This window comes from Danio aesculapii, chromosome 3 (assembly GCF_903798145.1).
Source record: "Danio aesculapii chromosome 3, fDanAes4.1, whole genome shotgun sequence".
Classification (NCBI taxonomy): Eukaryota; Metazoa; Chordata; class Actinopteri; order Cypriniformes; family Danionidae; genus Danio; species Danio aesculapii.
Window position 1 is genome coordinate 8,724,004 of NC_079437.1, and position 24,101 is coordinate 8,748,104.

The following is a 24,101-nucleotide window of genomic DNA, read 5'->3' on the forward strand; positions in this document are numbered from 1 at the left end:
CATTGTGCAGTAGCTCTGCTGTCTCTTCACTGGTTATCATCATAGATCACTGCTACAGCACTTCCATATCTACATTTTACTACTGATACTTGCTCATTACTCATTGCCGCAGCAGTAAACACTCCCACTGGAGCTCATATGTACATTATATCACTGAAGATCACTGTCTTAGCAGTGAGAGTCGACATTTATATCACACCACTGCCACAGCAGTGTTTCAGGAGCTCGTTTTCTCTTCTTCCCATTGCGGCACGGCACTTGCGGTACTTTTCTAGTCTAGCAAAATTTAGGGGATTCGCAAAATCTGTCTGACACTGTGCTTGGACCCCTATCTCTAACATGAGTTAGGGCACATATACTGTACAAGAAATGTGTCTTTGCTTCTAAAAACACAAAACATGGCACTAAAGAATGGGTTTAATAAAAGCACAGCATTGCGTGCTGTCCACGTGGTGCAATACTTTCCTTTTGCTTTGCTTTGCCCTGATCTATTAATCTGATCTTTAAAATGAAGCTGATTAAAATGCCACTATTAGTGCGACACAGTGTATTTAAATATTAATATTTTGAATGTTTTCCCTAGATGCATATTTCCATCTTCAGATGTTTTTGGTCATCTGTCCAAATATGATCATGTCCTGTGCTTTTGCCTTGTGGGGTATTTCTGACGGTGAGTGTACAAATTATAATTACAAGTTTTGCTTTTCTATTTTTATTCAAGTATGTTTAATATTAAATGCAAAGATATGGTATAATCTGAAATGCTTTCTTCCTATATAATTATAGCATGTCATTATATTTTTACAGTGCCAACATTAGTTCTGACATTAAAAAATTACATATTTTATTACATGATTACACACTAAATAAGTATAGAAATAATAAGCTAAAATACCACATATATACAATTATACACACCTAAGATTTAACAAAATAATAATAATAATAATAATAATAATAATAATAATAATAAACAAACAGAAGGAAAATAAAATATAATAAATAAGAATAAAATAAATACAGAAATAATTAGGGATGCACGGTGGTGCAGTGGGTAGCATGATCGCCTCACAGCAAGAAGGTCAGTAGTTCGTGCCCCAGCTGGGTCAGTTGGCATTTGTGTGTGGAGTTTGCATGTTCTACTCTCTGGGTGCTCTGGTTTCCCCTACAAGTCCGAAAACATGTGGTAAAGGTGTATTGGGTAGGCTAAACTGGCCGTAGTGTATGTGTATGAATGAGTGTGTATGGATGTTTCCCAGTGATGGATTGCAGCTGGAAGGGCATCCGCTGCATAAAACATGTGCTGGATAAGTTGGCGGTTCATTACACTGTGGCGACCCCAGATTAATAAAGAGACTAAGCTATAAAGAAAATGAATGAATGAACATAAATAATTATACCAAAAAATATATATATATATAGGTGTCTCTTTAAAAAATTTGAAAAGGGCTCTAGACTTTCTGGAACTGTTATGGCTTGTGTTTTATTGCGAACTGAATCTTTTCCATTCTAAAATCACAAACCCATTGCCGAAAGCAAGGTAGAGCTGCTGACTTCCAATTCATTAGAATAAGTCATCTAGCCAGTAAAGTTGCAAAGGCTACACTATCAGCCTGTAATGAATTTAATTCAACTTATTCTGGCAGGATTTCAAACAGTACTGTTAAGGGGTTTGGATCTAAAAACACTAGACTTTCCCCCAAAAATCAGACAGTTTCAAACAAGACCAAAAAGTATGTAACAGTATGGCTGGTTCGGTTGTACAGCGAAGGCGAGTTGGGTAAAATCAGAAAATATTTTAGTGAATTATTCATATTTAATATACAGTTGCATTCTGTTATTCTGTTTTGCTGGCATTCTGTTCAATTATTAGCCCCCCTGAATTTTTAGCCCCCCTGTTTATTTATTTAGCCCCCAATTTCGGTTTGATAAAGAGACGATTTCTTCCAACACATTTCTAAACATAATAGTTTTAATAACTCATTTCTAATAACTGATATATTTTATCTTTGCCATGATGACAGTAAATAATATTTGACTAGATATTTTTCAAGACACTTTTATACAGCTTAAAGTGACATTTAAAGGCTTAACTAGGTTAATTAGGTTAACTAGGCAGGTTAGGGTAATTAGGCAAGTTATTGTATAACGATGGTTTGTTCTGTAGACTTAAAAAAATGTATAGCTTAAAGGGGCTAATAATATTGTCCTTAAAATGATTCTTAAAAAATTAAAAACTGTTTTTATTCTAGCCGAAATAAAACAAATAAGACTATCTCCAGAAGAAAAAATATTATCAGACATACTGTAAAAATTTCCTTGCTCTATAAACATCATTTGGGAAATATTTAAAAAAGAATAAAAAATCAAAGGGGGGCTAATAATTCTGACTTCAAATTTATTTTTGTTTGTTTGTTTCAGGATCTCTGAATGAGTCGGTCTCTTGCTGTGCTCTTTATTTTCTGAGGCCTCTTTTGTTGCTCTGGGCGGCTCCATATATCAGTAACTTCACAGGTATGATTACTTTATTAGAGGAGATCAGAACATGAATTATAGTGTCCAAATTATCATACATTGTCGTTTTTGTGCGATTTACCAAAAGAAAGATGATTTAAAACGTGTATGTATACATTTCTTGAGTGTGTGTGCTGAAGTATATTGATGTTGTGCATAATTTTGTGATTATAACATTTTCTCTGTTACAGGCAACATTAAAACATTGATTCTGAAACACAGTTATGTTGCTGAATATGTTTCTCTCTCAATTGTTATTTATACAGGTAAACAAATGTCAGACATTTCCTAACATCATGAACACGTTCAAGTAAACATATAAAAAATCTGTACCGTACTTTCTGAAACAGTACTTTATGTAAAACATGGCAAATAAATAAAGATTAAATGGCTGCACATGAATGATGATTTATGCGAATATGGCAGATTCTGGATGTTTTCAGTGTTAAATCTATGTATGTTTACAGGACTGACTCATTTAATCATTTTATTTATTCATAAGTATTAAACACTGACATTATTCCACTGTTTAATTGTTGATATAATTGTTTATAACTGATATAATTGTTCCACTGAAGCATAGATTCACAAATACAATACTTCAAAACTAAAACCTTTCAATTTACTACTCACATGTTTTAATTCAATTCACCTTTATTTGTATAGCGCTTTTACAATGTAGATTGTGTCAAAGCAGCTTCACATGGAAGATTATAGTGAATTGAAACAGTGTCAGATCAGTTTTCAGAGTTCAAGTTCAGTTAAGTTCAGTTCAGTGTGGTTTAATATTCACTGCTGAGAGTCCAAACACTGTAGAGTAATCCATCGATGCGCAGCTCTACAAGTTCCAAGCTATACAAGCCAGTGGCCATAACAGCGAGGAAATAACTTCACCAGTTGTCTTTACCATTTTATTGTTTAATGTTTCATAACAGCAGTGAACAGATTACAATATTAGAAACTAATTTAAAAAAGAATCTCAGACTGTAACATAGAGATATTATACTATATAGTACTGTAAGTAAAATATACTATAGTAAGACATGTATAGTAAGTGTACAGCGCAGTAAGATTTACCTTAAAAGAAACATTAGTTAAGTGGCAAGAGTGTTTTTTTATGATTTGTATTCAGATTTTGCCAGTGTTTAATTTTTTAATCTTCTTTCTTTCAGCTCTTTTTACAACAGCTTTTGAAAAGCTTGTGAATTATGCAGAGTTTGAGAAACACATGATAATAGTCCTGTTTGCAGTTGTTTTTCTGTGCTGCCTTAGCAAAATTGTTTACCGTAAGTATTTCTAGAAGTCAACTAAATGAATGCTAATTATAAGATTATTAACTGAATATTACACTAAAAATGCTGTTAAACATGAACATTTTACCATATATTTTCTTATTGTTTGGTGCATATGGCCATTACTGTGTGGAAAAAATGATAAAGGGCACTAGTTTGTAGGTTGGTGTTTAATTAGAATAATATAAATGTTTTGAAAAGGTTGTTAGTCTTAAAAATACAATGCTTCTATAAAATAAAAAATAAATAAATAAAAAGCTTTGTTAATTTCTGCTTTAAAGGGGACATAGTATACCCTTTTTACAGGATATAACTCTTAAAATATCTCAACAAATACAGTTTATTAACTCTTGGTAACGTTTAGGGTTTGATCCTAATTGTGGCATTTTGGTGACTGTCGCTTTAAATTCAATTGAGATTGTGCTCTTTTTAAAAGAGGGCGGAGCCACACATGCCTGTGTCTCAGCATAAAGGCACATTCAAAAACTGAGTGTAACCTCCTATGCTAATGAGGGAGAGATTATCACTAGTGGGTGGGGCTTTCCCCCATCTGATGACACATGCAAAGGGAGAATGTCAATCAAAGTGTTTCTGCAGAAACTGTTTTTATCAAGTGTGATTATAAAAAATACAATTAATACATTTGTACTGTTGCCACACAACTCTGTTTAAACTCCTTATAAAAATAATTTTACATAATAGGTCCCCTTTAAGTCTTTAAAGTGGTCTTTCCCTTTATTATTGGAATAATGTTGACTCAAACTGAAATCAAGTAATCAAACAGTATTTCTCATGCAGTTTTAGCTAAACAGATTGGAAAGAAAAGTGGACGGATAATTAACACGCTTGACATTGTGGCCGATATGATCTTTGAAATTCTGCCTACCTTACAATTCATCCTCCTCTTCTTCACATTTGGATCTGTCAGTGGAGGTGAGTCCACATTTATGGAGTTTTGAGTTTGTGTTCATTTTATTTGTAGTGCAGATCAACACATTTAAACATGTATTAAAAATACTGAGACTGCTTTATTAAACAACTTAAAACAGTCAGCTCAGTTATTCTGTTGATTTCCAACATTATTCTCTCTCTGTTTTTTCTTTTAGCATTCATCATTGTTGTCATTTTACCACTATTAATGATGATGACGAACGACACATGGTTTTTCAGATGCTATGATAGACTCAACTGTAAGTATTTGATCATTTCTGAAATGCGTTGTTTCCATTTAATAATTTATCTGTAAAATACAAAAAAAACAAACATACACATATATATACATATACACATACACATTTATATATTTATATATACATATAGATAAAGTCAGAAGTTTTAGCCCCCCTGAATTATTAGCCACCCTGTGATGTTTCTGTTTAATGGAAAGCAGATTTTTTTCAACACATTTCTAAACACAATAGTTTTAATAACTCATTTCTAATAACTGATTTATTTTATCTTTGTCATGATGACAGTAAATAATATTTGACTAGATATTTTTCAAGACACTTCTATACAGCTTAAAGTGACATTTACATTTAGTCATTTTACATTTACATTTAGTCATTTAGCAGATGCTTTTATCCAAAGCGACTTACAAATGAGGACAAGGAAGCAATTTACACAACTATAAGAGCAGCAGTGAATAAGTGCTATAGACAAGTTTCAGGTGTGTAAAGTCTAAGAAGCAAAGCAGTAGTAATGTTTTTTTTATTTATTTATTTTTTTTTATTTATTTATTTATTTTTTTTTAAAGGCTTAATTAGGTTAACTAGGCAGGTTAGGATAATTAGGCAAGTTATTGTATAATGATGGTTTGTTCTGTAGACTATCGAAAAGAAAATTTGCTTAAAGGGGCTATAATGCTTAAAAGCTTAAAGGGGCTAAATGTATATATATGTGTGTGTGTGTGTTGGGACAACATATAGGAATTAAGTTATTTTTTTTTTTTAATAAAGTTGCCTGAATCAGTAATATAGTAATATGAATATCACTGGTGGTCAAAATAAATAAATGAATCTATAGTAAATAAAATCATCATTTGCACATCTGTCAAGAGTTTAATCCCCTGGAGAAACAAATCATTTGATTGTTCAGTGATTTGAATCATAATGATCTGTGTTCAGATGTTTGTTCTGTTCTGTGTTTTCTGATCTGTTTTCTTTTGTCACTCAAGTTTAACTCCTGATCAGCTCTTAAATTTCTGCTATTATAAAAGTGTTGTGCGTGAAAACCTTTTTACATGTTTCATCTTTTCAGGTTCTGAATCAATTATGAGAACTGTGATGTTAATCTTCATATTAGTGATTAATGCAGCAATGATCGGCCTTTACATATTGACACTGGAACATAAAACAGGTACCCTGAAAGTTTTCATTTTAGTTTGGATTAGCCTCAAATTATTGGATACTCTTCCTCCCCCTCCCCGTATATAGAGCGCAAATGAACCAATTTTGATGCATATTATTCAAATGACTGCATTTGAAATTAGAGGCTAATCAAACATACATGCATCATAAACTTTTATTTATTACATTTATATTGTAGACCTTTACGGATTTTCAAGCAGAACATTAATTTCTGACTTAAAGTAGGCTCACATTCTAATTTATTTATTTATTTATTTAAAAAAATAAAAATAAAAAATTTGCTACTTTACTGAAGGATCTGGCTTATTATTTATAGTCCGGGGGTTTAACAACCTTCTTTATTTATATATTTAGTTATTTTTTAATGAGACAGAGTGCATGCATTTTCAATACGAAACCACTAGGGCTCAGTGTTTCTCTGATTAAGAAACTGTCCTACAAAGTTGTTTTTTTTTTTTTTTTTTTTTCGTGGTGGAGTGTATTAACTTCTCTTTAAGTGTCCAGTCAGAAGTTACCGTATCTATTAAAGTGATGTTTTATTTTACCTTTTTTTTAATTGTACAGATGCCATTGGATGGGCCTGTGTAATGCTATTTCTCCAAATCCTCTGGGCCATTATGAAGTTTACTGTATATTTTCTTGATTTTGACAATGGTAAAGTATTGATCTTCTACTTTGATGCTTCTGTGTGTTTAAGCTGCATCAGTACAACATAAAGTGGTTGATTAAATTAAACATTGTGGGACTCGTAATATGTGACCCTGGACCACAAAACTAGTTATTCTTTAAGTGTTATGTTTTGGGGGAATTTTTAATAGAGATTTTACATCACCTAAAATCTAAATGAATATGTTTTTTATAGTTGGATGTCTTTGTCAGGAGGGTATTCAATACTTGACTGAGACACAACTATTTCATCACCTTGGAATTATAAGGTTCTGTCTGCGTTCTGAATGATTTTGAGATATTGAGCTTTAAAGTTTTTGCATTCCATAGCAAACAATGTGTGTGTAACATATGTTTTTTGAATATAAAGTCTTAAAATGTAAACAACTTATGAAAAAACATCCCATAATGTAAATAAGTTGTCATTTTGTAAGAATATGTCAATAACTCAATTTGGACAAAAATGTCAGATAGAACCTTAAAAATCTAAGGTGACGGATTGAATAACTGGAATCTGAGGCTTCAAAAAAAAAAAATCTAAAATTTGAAAAGATTTCCTTGAAGGTTAGAAATTAAGTTCTTAGCCATGCATACAGTATTACTAAACAACAATTATGTGCTAATATATTTACAGTAGAAATTTAGCAATGACTTCTTAACATTCAAATGATGTTTTGGCATTAAAAAATTCTGTAATTTTGACACATGCAATGTATTTTTGCCTATTAAAAATATACACATGCACAAAAGACTGGTTTTGTGGTCCAGGGTCACATATTTTATAGACTTCATGATTAGTTTGCATAATAGCAATTAAAAAAAGGTATAAGTGGTAAAGTTGATATTTTTAGCTGTAGACAAAAAACTGAAATCAATCATTACGTACACCATGCAGACTAAATACAATTGGTTTTAAGAAATTAAACATTAAAACGATCCACTTATGGCCCGTTTCCACTGAGTGGTATGGTACGGTACGGTTCGGTTTGGTACGCTTTTATGGCCGTTTTCACTGTCAAAAAGCGTACCGTACAGTACCACTTTTTCGACACCCTTTCGAAAGGGTACCAAACACGAGAAAGGGTACCAAAAGGCGGAGCCACACGCACAGCTGGTTTACAGAGAGGCATCATTCGCTTACGCAACAAGCCAGAATGAAAACAAAATAACTGCCATGTTTGAAATACACAGCCGACGAGCCGAGACATTACAGCGGAATTATTTATACCTATAATAACGAGCCATGGTCGACCCGGGCTCAAACAAACCTTGTCGTCGTCTTGATAAACAGCCACAAAGCCAAGAAGAAGAGCAGATTTACCCTCTGCCCCGTAGTTTTTTACGAGGCAGTCTGAGGTGCGAGCGGTTTCGCTTTCTTCCTTGCGCTCGCGCGCGTCTAACATTATATCTAAAATAACAAACTTCTTGAGCTGATGATAATAACCTGCGCTTGATTATTGACGTGCTTTTGAAACCCGATCCTGTCAGACACTGACAAACGCGAGAGTGAAGCGCGAAGAAACAAAGGAGAAGCCGGAAAAAAAGGAGCACATTATTTTTCAGCAAACATGAACAAAATGCCATGTATAACTAACTTATTATCTTCAACTTTTGAACTAATATGAACTCAGAATGACAGAATTACTCTCTAACAGAGGCTGCATGTGCCGCTGAAGATTACAGACACAGATGAGAGGTTTTCACTGACTGTAGGCTATATTTTGTGTTGTTTTGAACCTAAATACGGACGAAATGTCTGTTGTGTGTAGTTCTTCTGTAGTTGGTAACATATCGGAGACTGTAAGGGGCTGTATGTGTTTATATATGTTCATTTATTTAGTTATTTAATATAATTACAGACGGTACAGTAGGCTGTTTCGCTCTATCATTGATCTGCAGTTATAATCAACTCGTGTTCATTGAAAAGTTAGTGATAAATATTTCTACACAAGTATTTATGTGTATGAAGCATCTGTTTTGTGAGAAGTGCTTCTCATATGATATGTGAGCGACCTGTTCAGCTTTATTGTAGACGTTTCCTCGAGCGAGAATGACGTCGACTGAAACTTTCTGTCATACACCACGCCCACCAAAAGGGTACCCTTGTTAATGGAAACGCAAGCCTGATAAAGGTGACCCGTACCAAACCGAACCGTACCGTACCAGTTAGTGGAAACGAGCCATTAGGTCACTTTTATTTGTGTAGCGCTTTACAAAACACACTGCCTCAAAGCAGCTTTGATATAAACTGGAAAATAATGAATCATGGAAACTTTGAAAAGCTTCAGATTGTGCTATAAGGCATCTCCAAAACACAGTGCCACAGCCATATCACCCTGCAGCCCAAGACCTGTTACTCGCTGAAGCTAAGAAGGGCAGAGCCTGGTCAGTACCTGGATGGGAGACCACATGGGAAAGCTAGGTTGCTGTTGGAAGTGGTGTTATTGAGACCAGCAGGGGGTGCTCAACCTGTGGTCTGTTTGAGTCCTAATGTCCCAGTATATTGAAGGGGACACAATACTGTCAGTGGGCGCCGTCTTTCGGATGAGACGTTAAACCGCGGTCCTGACTCTCTGTGGTCATTAAAAATCCCATGGCACTTCTTGTAAAGAGTAGGGGCGTAATCCCGGTGTCCTGGCCAAATTCCCTCAATCGGCCCTTACAATCATGGCCTCCCTATCATCCCCATCCATCAATTTGGCTCCATCACTGTCTCTCCACCTCACCTATAGCTGGTGTGTGATGAACGCATTGGTGACGTTGTCCTGTGGCTGCCGTCGCATCATCCAAGTGGATGCTGCACACTGGTGGTGGAGTGGAGAGACCTCCTTCATGACTGTGAAGTACTTTGGGTGTATGGCCATACAAGATAAATGCGCTATATAAATACACAGTACTTACTTACAACAGTGTCCTTAATTAATTCAAACAAAATAACTGTCTATATATTGAAAAATAATGTTTGAGTATATCTTTTGGCTGTTTTCAGTGTAGCCTATTTAATATGACTATTAAATATACAATTAATATATTGCTGGTCTAAAAATGAATGATGCAGTAATTTTGCATTGTTGTTGGAACTTGTTAATAAATGTCTAATCTTGCATTACAGTTTTCCATCGTGCTGTTGCTGTCTATGTGTTTGGATCAGTTGGTATTGTTTTACTGAACTCTGTTACTCTGATGACTGAAGTCATACTGAAAACAGGTGAGTGGACACACCATGCTCTTTAATACATTCAATATTTTATACACTTACCTTGAGAAAATGTCATAGGAAATGTTTTAGTATGTTATAAACATGTATTCATTTAACAATGGTAACTATCAGTGATTAAAAGTAGAAAAAACAGTGACAGAGGTAAAAGTCACCTACTCAAATTCATCAAGCTATTTTGTGCTGAATTAATCACAGTAGCGTTAATTAATCAAGTCGTTGATGATGATAAAGTACGAAATATTATAAAATAAATACGTCTTCCACTTTTGTCAGTGAATGGTGATCGTATGCTGGAAGATCTACGATTCATTGTCTTCCCTTCTGAATGTGTCTTTGCCATATCTCTGCTGATTTCTGGATTATTTCCGTCTAGTGAGTATAAAGAATTGTGCTCTTATGTGAAGAAGTGAAGCTTCTGTCCACCATCTCTGCACTCACATTTACACACACACAGACACACATGGTAAAGCCTGATTTATATTTCTGCATCAAATGCACACGGATAAACAGTCACATACCCTTTGCCATGGATGATGCCGGAGCTGACGCACATGAACTCTGTGGCTTGGTAGCGTTGAGTAGTGTAGGTAGGTGAATTGAATAAACTAAATTGGCTGATTTATATGAGTGTGAATGAGTGTGTATGGATGTTTCCCAGTACTGGGTTGCAGCTGGAAGGGCATGCGCTGCGTAAAACATATGCTGGATAAGTTGGCGGTTCGTTCTGCTGTTGTGACCCCAGATGAATAAAGGGAAAAATGAATGAATGAATGAAATCTAATGTTGACTTTGCCACCACCACTGAAGCCCAATTTGTCCATGGAAATATAAAGAGGTATAAAAAAGCCAAAGGACTTGTGGGCATTCATGATCCAGTGTCTTTGAATGTTCCAGTAGTCAGTAATCTCCCAGCTGACATGATATTGGGAAGAGACTTCATGACATTACCAAACAGAACTGTGAATTGTTGAAACTGATTGCTCATATGCTGTGGTGTTCCGAGCCTAAGCAAAACCTGGTCTTCAACCACTGCAAGACTTTGACAGTAGTCTGGTGCAGGGTGGGACTAAGGCCCTAAGGAAACCATGTGGACAGATATGGCTGCTGAAATGCCAGGGTTCTCCAAACCTCAAACCTTCTGTCAAGATTCTCTTGACAGATTCCCAAGAATACAGCTGAACTGCAGAGAGACAAGCCCCCATCGTACCCTTTACCAATTATATCCACCCATTTTCCACTGCATCGCCATAGACGATGTGGAAGTTGTGGACAAGAGTGGAACAAGTGGCTACAATTTTCGTCTCGGATATTAATGACAGCAGTTATTAATTTAAAAACGATTGTCAAATAAGACTAATAACAGGTCAGAATAGAAGGTATAACATAATGATGAGTACAGCAAAGAATTGGCATAAACTCTTTTCAGTTCTAGGAATTTGTCTAAAAAAATGAAATAAAATGCATCATGCGACAATTCAGCAATATAAATATTGTATACTGAAGGTATTAAATAATTTAGAATGCAAAAGTGAGCAAGGCTGTTCAAACATATATGCAGAAATGAAGTATGTACACAATCTAGAACAGTGGTAGGGAACCTATGGCTCGGCAGCTACATGTGGATCTTTGACCAAAAATATGTGGCTCTCCAGCTGTATCCCTTTAATAATATTTTTAAGTTTTAAAAAGTTATAACTGTCACTAGAAATCAGTTTTGTATTGAAAATACAATTTCAGTCACCTTTTTATTGTTTTTGTTTTTTTGGACAGCAAAATGAATAAGAACTTTTACAACAAACGAATGTTTTACCCAATGCTCGTGTGTGGGGCTGTGGATTAACTTGAATTGCGACACGAATAAAGGGCATGTAACTTACATTTCTATGGTAACCTCACGCACGTAAATTCCAACAACATTCATGAGTGATGATGGCGAAAAGAAAAAAATCTATAAATTGTCCTCTGTCCATACATGAACTTGTTCAACGTGATTGTAATGAGGAGGCTGATGCAGAGGGATCCATTTGCAGTGTATTTATTAAACACAAGTGAAACAGAAACCACCAATAAGTGATATTCAAGACACTCACATGAATGACAGGCATAAGTAGGAAGGCAGGCGGCAAGCATTCGTTGGTCGGTATAACAGGCATAGGTCGGGGCTGGCAGCGAGGAGAACAAGGTCTAGAGCAGTCTGGGTCGGCAACGAGAGATCAAACAGAGTACAAGGAAATAACGCTCAGAAATGTTGACAGGGCAAACAAGACTTCGCAATGAAGTGAGCGTGCAAGCTGCTTATAAGGGTGTGTGTGTGATCAAAGTCAGGTGCAGCGCAATCAGTGACAGATACGGGGCTTCTGGGGGATGTAGTGTTAATAGTCCGGGGAGAGCGACCTCTGCTGGCCAATGAGGGGATTTATTGGGACCGAGTTGGTGACAGAACCCCCTTCCTGCGAGCGGCTCCTGACGCGAGGAGGCAAACGGCGCCGGGGTCTTCCACGTGGGCGAGGGGCCGGCATCTCCGGATGACGTTGGTGAAATTCTCTCAATAAGTTGGGATCAAGAATGTCAGCTCTATTGATCCAGGACCGTTCTTCCGGACCGTACCCCTCCCAGTCAACCAGATATTGTAGGTTTCCACCCCGGCGTCTGGATCTCAGAATGTCGTGAACTTGATACGCCTCCTCGTTGTCAATGATGATGGGTGCTGGTCCCTGTTCACCAACTGCCAACTCCCTCTCCACCTCAGTTGGACCAGCAGCCGGTTTTAACAGGGATACATGAAAAGTGGGAGAAATACGATAGTGGTTAGGTAGGGTAAGACGATAGGAAACAGGGGTTATTTGTCTTTCTATTCTGAATGGGCCCACGTACCTGGGACTGAGTTTCTTGCATGGGAGTTTGAGACGAAGATCACGGGTAGATAGCCAGACCCATTGCCCTGGAGAGTATTCTGGATTTTGGCGACGCCGACGATCGGCCTGTTCCTTGAAGCGTCGTATGGCTCGTGATAAGTGGGTGTGAGCAGAGTTCCACATGTCCTCGCTGCGTTGAAGCCAGTCATTAACGGCTGGAAGTTCGGTGGGTTCTCCAGACCAGGGAAATAGTGGTGGTTAAAAACCTAATGTACATTGAAAGGGAGTTATGCCCGTAGCAGTTTTCCTAATCGAATTTTGTGCGTATTCCGCCCATATAAGGAATCTGCTCCAATCCTCCTGATTCTGATGACAGTATGTACGTAGAAAACGGGTTATTTCTTGATTCAGACGTTCCGTTTGGCCATTGGACTGTGGGTGATAACCGGAGGTTAGACTGACGTTGATGTTAAGGCTTTTAAAGAATGCTGACCATACCCTGGATGTGAACTGTGGTCCCCGATCCGAGACAATATCTTCTGGCATACCATAGAACCGAAATACATGATTGCAAATTAGTTCTGCTGTTTCCAGAGCAGTGGGTAGTTTGGCAATGGGTATGAGTCTGCAGGCTTTTGAGAATCTGTCAATTATGGTTAGAATAGTGGTTTTACCTTGAGAGGGTGGAAGATCTGTGATGAAATCGATAGCTATGTGAGACCAGGGTCGTTGTGGGATGGGTAGTGGTTGTAATAATCCTGCTGGTCGATGATGTGAATGTTTGTGCATATTACAAAGAGTACATTTGTTGATAAATTTTATGGTGTCGCTCCGCATAGTGGACCACCAGTAACGGTTCTGAATGAGATCAAGGGTGCCGTTTATACCTGGATGACCGGAGCTGGGATTGGAATGTATTTGTTGAATTAATTTTTCTCGCATCACAGGGGGAACAAAAGTCTTTCCTACAGGGCAATCCCGAGGGGTTTGTTGATTCATTACTGCCTGAGAAATTTCGGTTTCTACATCCCATGTTATGGGAGCCAAGATGAGAGATTCCTTTAGAATAGGTTGATCCCTATCCTCCATTGGGTTTTCCTCGCATAGACGTGATAACGCATCCGCTTTAATGTTTCTAGAGCCTGGAATGTACGTGACAGAAAAGTCAAAGCGGGTGAAGAATAATGCCCATCTTGCTTGACGGGGGTTGAGTCTCTTTGCAGAGCGGATGTATTCCAGATTCTTATGATCCGTGATGACAGTGAATTTATGTTTAGCTCCCTCCAACCAGTGTCTCCACTCCTCCATCGCAGCTTTCATAGCCAGTAGCTCTCGATTCCCCACATCATAATTGCATTCGGCCGAGTTAAGTTTGCGCGAAAAGAATGCACATGGGTGAAGTTTGGCTGGGTCTCCTTGTCTCTGAGATAATATTGCCCCGATGCCTGTGTTGGATGCGTCGATCTCTACAATGAAGGGTAAATTAGGATTAGGATGACAGAGAATGGGTGCTGTGGAGAAACGTGTCTTGAGCTTGGTGAAAGCGTGATCTGCTGCATTATTCCAGTGAATTTGTTTCTGTCCTCCTCTGACGAGAGTAGTGAGAGGTGCTGCTACAGTACTAAAATTTCTAATGAAGCGTCTGTAAAAATTAGCAAATCCCAGGAATCTTTGTAGTTCTTTCAGTGTCTTTGGTTTCGGCCAATTGAGTACCGCATTAACCTTGCTCTCGTCCATAGCCACGCCCTCTGTTCCGATCACATATCCTAAGAATGAAATGGATGTTTTGTGGAATTCACATTTCTCTAGTTTGGCGTAGAGTTTATTCTCAATTAGTTTCTCCAATACTGCTCTTACATGTTTAGTATGTTCTTCTAGTGAATCTGAATATATTAAGATATCATCAATGTAGACAATCACCCATTGGTTTAGCATATCTCTGAATATCTCGTTGACAAAGACTTGGAATACAGAAGGACTATTTGCTAGTCCGAAGGGCATCACTAGATATTCATAGTGCCCATTGGCTGTAGAAAACGCCGTTTTCCACTCGTCTCCGCCCCTTATTCTAATGAGGTTGTACGCATTTCGTAGATCTAGCTTGGTGAAGTATTGGGCTGACCGTAATTGTTCTAGAGCTGTTGGAACCAAAGGTAGTGGGTAACGATACTTCACTGTGATTTCATTTAAACCTCTGTAGTCAATACAAGGGCGTAACCCACCATCCTTCTTCCCCACAAAAAAGAATCCGGCGGATGCTGGTGATGTGGAAGGACGTATGAACCCTTTTTTCAACTCTTCTTGAATGTATGATCTCATGGTCTCGGTCTCTGTTTGAGACAGAGGGAAGATTCTCCCGCGAGGGGGCGCAGTGCCAGGTAACAGTTCAATGGAACAATCATACTCACGGTGGGGAGGTAGTTCCGTGGCTTTCTGTTTGTTAAATGCTTCTGATAAATCGGAATAAATAGAAGGGAGATTTGGGGTTGTGAGTGAGTCGATAGAACTTGAGATGGCATTTAACTGGATTGGGACCACAGATGACAAGCATTTTTTTAAACATTCATCACTCCATCTTTCTATCTCACCCTCCTTCCATGAAATGCGGGGATTGTGATCCTGAAGCCAGGGTAGTCCGAGTATTATTGGTTGTTGAGGAGAATCGATGATGTGGAAGTTGATAGTTTCTTTATGAAGCCAGCCCGTCTTGAGAGAGAGTTTGGTGGTGATGTAACGTACAGTACCCTCTCCTAGAGGGCGTCCGTCTACCGCCGTGACTGTCAATGGAGAATTACATAAGATTAGTGGTATAGCATTCCTTATAGCGAACTTGTGATCCATGAAGTTACCAGCTGCACCAGAATCCACCATAGCAGAGTCATAAATGGGAATTTCGTTAGTGTATAAGGTTATGGGTATTTCAAAATTCTTATTGTTGATTGAAAAAATAGTTGAACTCACCGACAAGAACTTTTGAGGTGGTCTGACGGGGCATTGGGCTTTTACGTGACCAGGTCTGCCACAGTATAGGCAGAGGTTATGTGTAAAGCGTCTCTCCCGTTCTTCAGAGGACAGTTGAGTACGACCGATCTGCATGGGCTCATTCATGACATGGGGTGAAGTGGGTATATTGTGTGTGTGATTGATTGAACATGCCTGTAGTGGTTTCCGTGTGCGGAGTAAATTGTCCAGACGAATGGATAATTCAATTAGTTGATCTAGAGATTTTCCATCATCCCGACAAGCCAGTTCGGTCTGTAGTTCAGAATTCAGAGCTTTCCTATAGAGGGTTTTTAAGGGATCATCTGTCCACCCGGTTTGTGCCGCTAAAGTGCGGAAATGTAGAGCGAATTCAGATGCTGGTTGATTACCCTGTTGTAAAGTTAACAATTCCTCTCCAGCGTGTTTTCCTCCCTCTGGGTGATCAAATACCACACAAAATCTTTGTAGAAAATCCTTGAATGTGGTGAACGTGGGAACAGAATCGGGCCAGATGGCGGTGGCCCAATCGAGGGCTTTTTCCGAGAGTAGAGAACATACAAATGCAATCTTACTATGCTCGTCAGTGAACAGGTGAGGTTGTTGAGTGATAAACAGCTTGCATTGTAGCAGAAAACCTTTGCACTTCGTGGGATCGCCGTTAAATTTTTCCGGAAGTGCCAGACGTGGGCTGGCAACATTGCATGCGGTACCTGGTGGTGGGTTAGTCGGGAGAGATACGGCGGGGGATGGTGCAGGCGAAGTGATATTCAATCCTTGGAGAGCCTTTACGAGCTCCTCGGTAAGGTGAGTGAGGTGGGAGAGTTGTTGTTGATGTGTAGCGAGCACTTGAGCTTGTGCTGTGATTTCCGTGGTTAAAGCTTGCATGGCTGCTGGATCCATGTTTGGCGAAGTCTTCTGTAATGAGGAGGCTGATGCAGAGGGATCCATTTGCAGTGTATTTATTAAACACAAGTGAAACAGAAACCACCAATAAGTGATATTCAAGACACTCACATGAATGACAGGCATAAGTAGGAAGGCAGGCGGCAAGCATTCGTTGGTCGGTATAACAGGCATAGGTCGGGGCTGGCAGCGAGGAGAACAAGGTCTAGAGCAGTCTGGGTCGGCAACGAGAGATCAAACAGAGTACAAGGAAATAACGCTCAGAAATGTTGACAGGGCAAACAAGACTTCGCAATGAAGTGAGCGTGCAAGCTGCTTATAAGGGTGTGTGTGTGATCAAAGTCAGGTGCAGCGCAATCAGTGACAGATACGGGGCTTCTGGGGGATGTAGTGTTAATAGTCCGGGGAGAGCGACCTCTGCTGGCCAATGAGGGGATTTATTGGGACCGAGTTGGTGACAGTGATGCTTCATTTTTGTTTATTTTTGAGTTGTGCAAGGACATAATTACAGGTTTTGTTCATATATATATATATATATATATATATATATTTATATAGTTGAAATTATGTTTAACAGAACAAGGACAGTATGGACAGTATTCTTACAGTATGTCTGATAATATTTTTTTTTTCTGGAGAAAGTCTTATTTGTTTTATTTTGGCTAGAATAAAAGCAGTTTTTAATTTTTTAAACACCATTTTAAGGTCAAAAGTATTAGCCCCTTTAAGCTATTTCTTTTCTGATATTCTACAGAATAAACCATCGTTATACAATAACTTGCCTAATTATCTTAACCTGCCTAGTTAACCTAATTAACCTAGTTAAGCCTTTAAATGTCACTTTAAGCTGTATAGAAGTGTTTTGAACAATATCTAGTGAAATATTATTTACTGTCATCATGGCAAAGATAAAATAAATCAGTTAATAGAAATTAGTTATTAAAACTATTATGTTTAGAAATGTGCTGAAAAAATCTGCTTTCCATTAAACAGAAAAAATAAACAGGGGAGCTAATAATTCTGACTTCAACTTTATTTATGTTTATGAAGAGTTTACATGCAAAAACCTCTGAATGCTGTTTGATATTTTCTTCTAAATTTCGCAGTTTTCTTTGACTCTTGTGTGTAGGCTCAGAAATTTTACTTTTATAGTGACGAATAAGTAGTTTTCATTGCCTTTAAAGCGAAATACTTAAACATAGGAGGCTTAGAAAAATGCTACATTTTAGTATAAAATTTCAGATGGCATTTAAAGGTTTTTGCATCTGAACTCTGCATATATATAGATGTATGTACACCCCAATGACTCTTTAAAAAATGCAATTGCCAAAAAAATCAGAAATGGCTCTTTGCTGAAAAGGTTCCCGACCCCTGATCTAGAATTAAATAAATTGTAACTACAAAAGTGAGTTTGCGTGAAAAGTAGTACAATTTAGAAAGTGAAGAAATAGGAAAGTGTGTTTGACTAACTGGGGCACATTGAAATAATTCAGAATGATCCATGTGGCTATTAATATTAAATGTCGCTTAAGTCATTGAAGATGAAGAAGTAGTTCTTTAATTATATTACAAAATTCAGTTCAGTTCATTATCGCTCCTGTAGCTCTTTTTACAGTGCATATTGTGTCAAAGTAGCTTAACAAAGATGAAGAAAAGAGAACGCCATAATATTTCAAATTGCTGGAGTAGTTCTAGCTAAATTAACATTGATTCTGCTCAGTTTATTATAAATGTAACTTCAAGTATGATCCACTAAAGAGCAGCGCTGTCAGTTCCAGCCAAGAAAGATTAGATCCATCAGGTCCACTAATATATTCTCTCTCTCTTTTCTAATGTATTAGGTGTTGTGAAGTGTCTGCAGTTTTTTCAGGTATGTATTATTTATAAAACTGCATTGATTTGAGAGAATAGTCCCTGCATTAGCACTGTATATTTTTGTCTTTTATTACATCATTCTTAAAAGGCAAGAGGCTGCTGCATAAATATTGTTTTAATCACATTTTTCCCACTCAATGCAGAAAAGGGTGAACTCTAAAGAAACTCAAAAGCTAAACACAACAGGATCACAACTGACTAAGCTGAATGCTGAATATCAGGAGGAAAATCTGCTTGATTCAGGGAAAACACAAAAAGATCAATGATGGGAGAATGGGATTTTTCCAGATTTTTTTTTTCTGCACGCTGCACAAGATCTCAAAGCACACTTTTCTGCAAAACTGCTTTAATACAGTTTGAATTGTAAAAATAAAATAAAATGAAAATGTTCATGTGATCATTTAAAATAATGAAGCTTTGTAAGATTACATTATTTGTTGGTAATATACAGTAACTGTTTTCCTGTAGTGGAATTGCCAGGGTTGAAGAGATTGCTTTTTATATAACAGGTTTATTTGTTCGTTTAAAATAGAGATCCAACTTTGTTACCGACTGAGCGAGAGAGAAAAGAGGGGGGGGGGGGGGGGGGGGGAGAGAGAGAGAGAGAGAGAGAGAGAGAGAGAGAGAGAGAGAGAGAGTAAATAAATGGCCGATTAATTATTATCATGTGTACCAATCTCAACCAGCAGGTGCCACTATCAGTGCGTATGAAATTTGCTTAAACTGATTCTAAAATGAGAACATTTGTAAAATGTGAAGAAAAAAGGGTTTAAAAATAAACTTGATGGGAATAAAAAAAATGAATTGGACAGAAAAAAAAACAGAAAACAAAATCAGAGAAAACCCGCACATCTTTTATATTCAGTTCCAGCTATTTTTTCCGCTTTTGCTTAATTATTTATTCATTTATTTATTTTACTTTTGAATATTTCATATAATTTATGTGGATTTTTTTTATAAGAAGTATTTAGTATATCAGGTAATCTAAACGTGTAAACAAAAAAATTGCCTACTTCATAACTTTAAAATCAATATACATTACAGATTAAGCTGTTAATGTATTTTATAAATCATGATTTAATGAAAAGGGCAGAAATCTGTTATTAGCATCGTCGGTTTTTTTTCGATAAATACATAAATAACTCATGATCACCTGACCAGACGACTTCTCAATTTAAAACGAAAGCAAAACATACCAAGTGAAAGTAATCTGCGGACATGTAAGGAACATGACAGCTCAATGAAACGGCTCGTTTTTTGCTAATTTCTTGCTAAAATACATTTTAAATAAATGCTATTATGTTCATTTTGCGTATTTCAAGATGCATCCACCGTATTGTTTCTTGCTGTCAATACTTCTGATGGTCGCTGATGGTACAGTATTAAACTACTCTTCTATTTATGTCAGAGAAGACTACACTGGTCTTGTTACATTTCGTCGTCATTTGCTTGGGTCTGTAATCATTCAATAAACAGTCGATTGTTCCTTGCCTAAAATGACTGAAGTAGCTGGAAAAACTGAAGCAACTTCTCAATGTTGCACTACTGTGTGTTGAAATGGCTCCACCTTATCTACCTGCGGTCTGACTCCACCATTTTATAACAACAAATCAATATTACGACCAGGCTGTATAAAAAGACTCCATTTTAATCCTGAGACACTGAGATTTAAATGTTCAGTTTTTCACCTAAGAATCGCGCAGTATCACAGTTATTTTAACATGTGTAACATGTTTGTTTTCATAGTTTTTCTTAGCTAAGCTAATTTTTTTTTCCTGGTTTAGCAGTTCCGCAGGTTTCGGCTTGTCACTTTTGCTCTCGTTTCAAACATAACTTTGATGAACCAGTATGATCATAATTTATGTTGAAAAAGTACCTGCTTTTGTTCATGTTTCCGACCATCATTCCAATAAAATCTGACGGTGTTTAATGATTAATTCTTTTTAGTTTAACTCTAGCTGAGTAATAGACTATCACTTTTAAATTAAAACTTGTTCTCGTAATTTAATTATTTATGTATTTAATCTTTTTTGGTACAAGTTTCTGTTACAAGTTGGCGAATATACATTGCATCTGCATATAATGTTTTTAAACACTTTATCCTAAAAGAGAATGTTTAAATTCAGTTTTTCAGTTTCCAAAAAGAAGCTCAAATGTAAAATGATTAAGATTTGATTAACATTTCAGTGATATTTTTAATTTTTATGTCAGCTCTAGTCAGGGATATGGACACATTTTGTGTTACGCCACTCATTCATGGGGAGAACATGCAAACTCAACACAGAATTGGGAACTGACCCAGCCGAGGCTCAAACCAGTGACGTTCTTGTTGTGAGGCGACAGTGCTACCCACTCTGTCACTGCGCCGCCCCATATTAATACATTTTTTATGATAAAAAAAAGAATGTTTAAAAAAATATGTGCAGAGCTGGTTTTCAGAAAGAAGCTCAAATGCAAGATTATTAAATTTTGATTTAATTTTCATGACAGCTCTAGTCACATTTAGGTGTGTCAGTCTGTCCTGCATGGATATGTTTCTCTATTTCCTGGTTACCTGATTTGACCTGCTGTTTACAACATTGATGACTATCAAGACAGTAAAAACCGGATTTAACTGGCACATCTGTAAGCTAAAATATTGCATTGAATATTGCATTGAAATTAAATATCCATCTATGGGCAAACGCAACAATCGTGGGACTCACAGTGACTTTGTTTGTCGTAAACATACTCCATAATGAGAAAACAAAGCACATTCAAGCTAAGCTCTTTATTATCAACTACATAAATGCATCTGCTGTATATAAATGCTTGATTTTTTTTTTATAATGATGGTCTCTGTTAGCATCAGTATTCTTTAATGCTGTATGAGAAACTGAAGTGTGAGGAAAAATTGAACTGAATAAATACCACACAGAGACATGTATGTGTTTAGTTTTTACATAAGAATCGCGCAATTTCAGGTTATTTTTCACTATGCTTTTAATTATATTTGTTTTCAGAGATGCTTTTTTTCTGGTTTAGCAGTTCCACAGGTTTCGGTTCGTCTCTTGCTCTCTCACACATAACTTTGACAAGCCAGTATGATCATAATTTATTATGAACATGTGCCTGCTTCTATTTATATTTCTGGGTGTCATTTCAATAACATCTGACCGACTGTAGCCTACTGTTTTATTCTCTTTAGTTTAACTATAGGCTATCAAATAAAACAATAAGATTAATAATAGTTTCATTATTTATTAATGTACTTAATCTTTTTTGTACAAGTTTTAAACAAAAAAAATGTTAACAGATATATGTTGCATCTGCATAATACCATTCTGCACCTTTTGCTACAGTAGGGAAATATACATTGAACACGTCAACATTTTTCTCAGAAAACATTCCTGAAGGTGCTGTTGACTTGAAATTTTCACCGGATATTGGAAACAACCATAGAAATCTATAAATGTAAACAAAACAAAACTAATTAGTTTAAAATTTAAGTTATGTGTAATAAAATTAAGTGACACAAGGAAAAAAGTATTGAACATGAAGAAAGGGAGGCAGTTCTCAGTAGTTTTTCAGCAACCCTCTGTCCTTCGTCATTGAAAATGAATATTAGCTGCTTCAGTCCATCACCTACATTAGCAGGATGATGAAGATTAAACGAGACTTGATGTTTCAGCAAGACAATGATCCAAAACACAGCCAAGGAAGCTCTCAAATCCCGACTTGCATATGAAATAAAATACAAAATAAAGCTCAGATTTGATAGACGAGACCCACAGAAACACTGTTGAAATCTGAAAAACTCACACCTGAGCAATGCATGTGACTTTATTCTCCATATTACAGGCGTCTTTAAGCTGCCATCACCAAACAAAAGCCTTTTATATAATGTATTAAATACATTTCAGTAGTTCAGCACTTTTTCCTTGTGTCATTTCTTGTTTGTTTGTTTTATTTTTGTGTTTGTATTGTTCGGGTTTTTACCAAAATCTGGTTCAATTCCATGTTATCAGCTCCTGTAGAAATATTATTCCAGGAAAAAACATGACGTGTTCAATACTTATTTCCCCCGCTGTATGCTAATATACTTTTTGGAACATAGGTTATATGAATTTAACCTTAAAAATCAACAGGAATGTTTAAAAAACATGTGCAGAGCCGGTTTCCAGAAAGAATCTAAGATCTAATCTAAGAATCTAATCTAACCTTATTAACATTTGATTAACCAATCAGTGATGCTTTTATTTTCATGTCAGCTCTAGTCAGATTGAGGTGTGTCTGTCATGCATGGATATTTTTCTCAGCGTAGCTATATTTCCTGGTTACCTGGTTTGACCTGCTGTTTACATTGAAGAGTATCACTATCTTGAAGCTTGCCTGTGAAGTGCAACAGTAAAAACTGGATTTAACTGACACATTTGTAAACTTAAAAAATATTGCACTGAAATTAAACATCCATGGTCAAACGCAACAATCATGAGACATACAGTACTAAACATACTAAATAACGAGAAAACAAAAGACGTTCAATCCAAGGCCTTTTTTATCAACTACATAAATGCATCTATTTATAACGACGGTTTCTGTTAGCATCAGTATTCTTTAATGCTAAATGAGAAAAAATGCCATATAAAAAACTGAAGTAACTTCTAAATGTTATTCTCAACAACAAATCTCCATTTTGACAAAAGACTGTATAAAAATGCCACACAGAGACATCTATGTGTTCAGCTCTTTACCAAAGAATCAAATTTTTCTGGTTTAGGACTTCTGTAGGTTTCGGCTAGTCTCTTGCTCACATAACTTTGACGAAAGAGTATGATCATAATTTATTCTGAAAATGCACCTGCTCTTGGTTTTATTTCTTATTCCAATTAAATCTGACGGTGTGTAATGTTTTATTTTCTTTAGTTTAACTCTAGCTGAGTAATAGATTATCACATTTAAATTCAAATATGGTCTCGTTATTTATGTTTTTCTTCATTTATTTTTATTTGATATCTTTTTTGGTACAAATTTCTGGTAGTTGACGGATATAAATTGCATCTGCATATAGTATATATTTTTAAAACATTTATTCTTAACAATTGAAAGGGAATGCTTAAAAAATATGTGCAGAGCTGGTTTTCAAAAAGAAGCGCAAATCTAAGATTATTAACATTTAATTAACATTATTAAGCTTTTATTTTCATGTCAGCTCTAGTCAGATTAAGGTGTGTCAGTCTGGCATGCATGGATATTTTTTCTCAGTGTTTATTTCCTGGTTTCCTGATTTGACCTGCTGTTTACAACATTATCACTATCTTAAGCTTGCCTGTGAAGTGCAATAGTAAAAACCACATTTAACTGGCACATTTGTTCACTAAAAACAAGTATTGAAATTGGATTTCATCCATGGACAAACATAACAATCATGGGACTCCGACTCACA

At 36.5% G+C, this 24,101-nt stretch overlaps 2 protein-coding genes across 3 annotated transcripts in view; both read left to right on the top strand.

The window, feature by feature from the left end:
• Positions 1-19,235, top strand: part of LOC130220845 (uncharacterized) — a 21,767-nt gene extending 2,532 nt beyond the window's left edge. For both annotated transcript variants that reach the window (XM_056453092.1, XM_056453091.1), the window contains 12 exons: positions 584-670; positions 2,422-2,514; positions 2,706-2,780; positions 3,687-3,800; positions 4,605-4,739; positions 4,913-4,996; positions 6,066-6,164; positions 6,740-6,829; positions 9,954-10,049; positions 10,335-10,433; positions 18,643-18,671; positions 18,820-19,235. In XM_056453092.1, coding sequence (XP_056309067.1) covers positions 584-670; positions 2,422-2,514; positions 2,706-2,780; positions 3,687-3,800; positions 4,605-4,739; positions 4,913-4,996; positions 6,066-6,164; positions 6,740-6,829; positions 9,954-10,049; positions 10,335-10,433; positions 18,643-18,671; positions 18,820-18,942 — 1,124 coding nt within the window. In that variant the 3' untranslated portion in view covers positions 18,943-19,235. The remainder of the gene's footprint in view (positions 1-583; positions 671-2,421; positions 2,515-2,705; positions 2,781-3,686; positions 3,801-4,604; positions 4,740-4,912; positions 4,997-6,065; positions 6,165-6,739; positions 6,830-9,953; positions 10,050-10,334; positions 10,434-18,642; positions 18,672-18,819) is intronic.
• Positions 19,236-19,737: 502 nt separating this feature from the next.
• LOC130220846 (uncharacterized) overlaps positions 19,738-24,101 on the top strand; it is a 56,222-nt gene continuing 51,858 nt past the window's right edge. Inside the window, exon 1 of the mRNA XM_056453093.1 lies at positions 19,738-20,050. Coding sequence (XP_056309068.1) covers positions 19,999-20,050 — 52 coding nt within the window. The 5' untranslated portion in view covers positions 19,738-19,998. The remainder of the gene's footprint in view (positions 20,051-24,101) is intronic.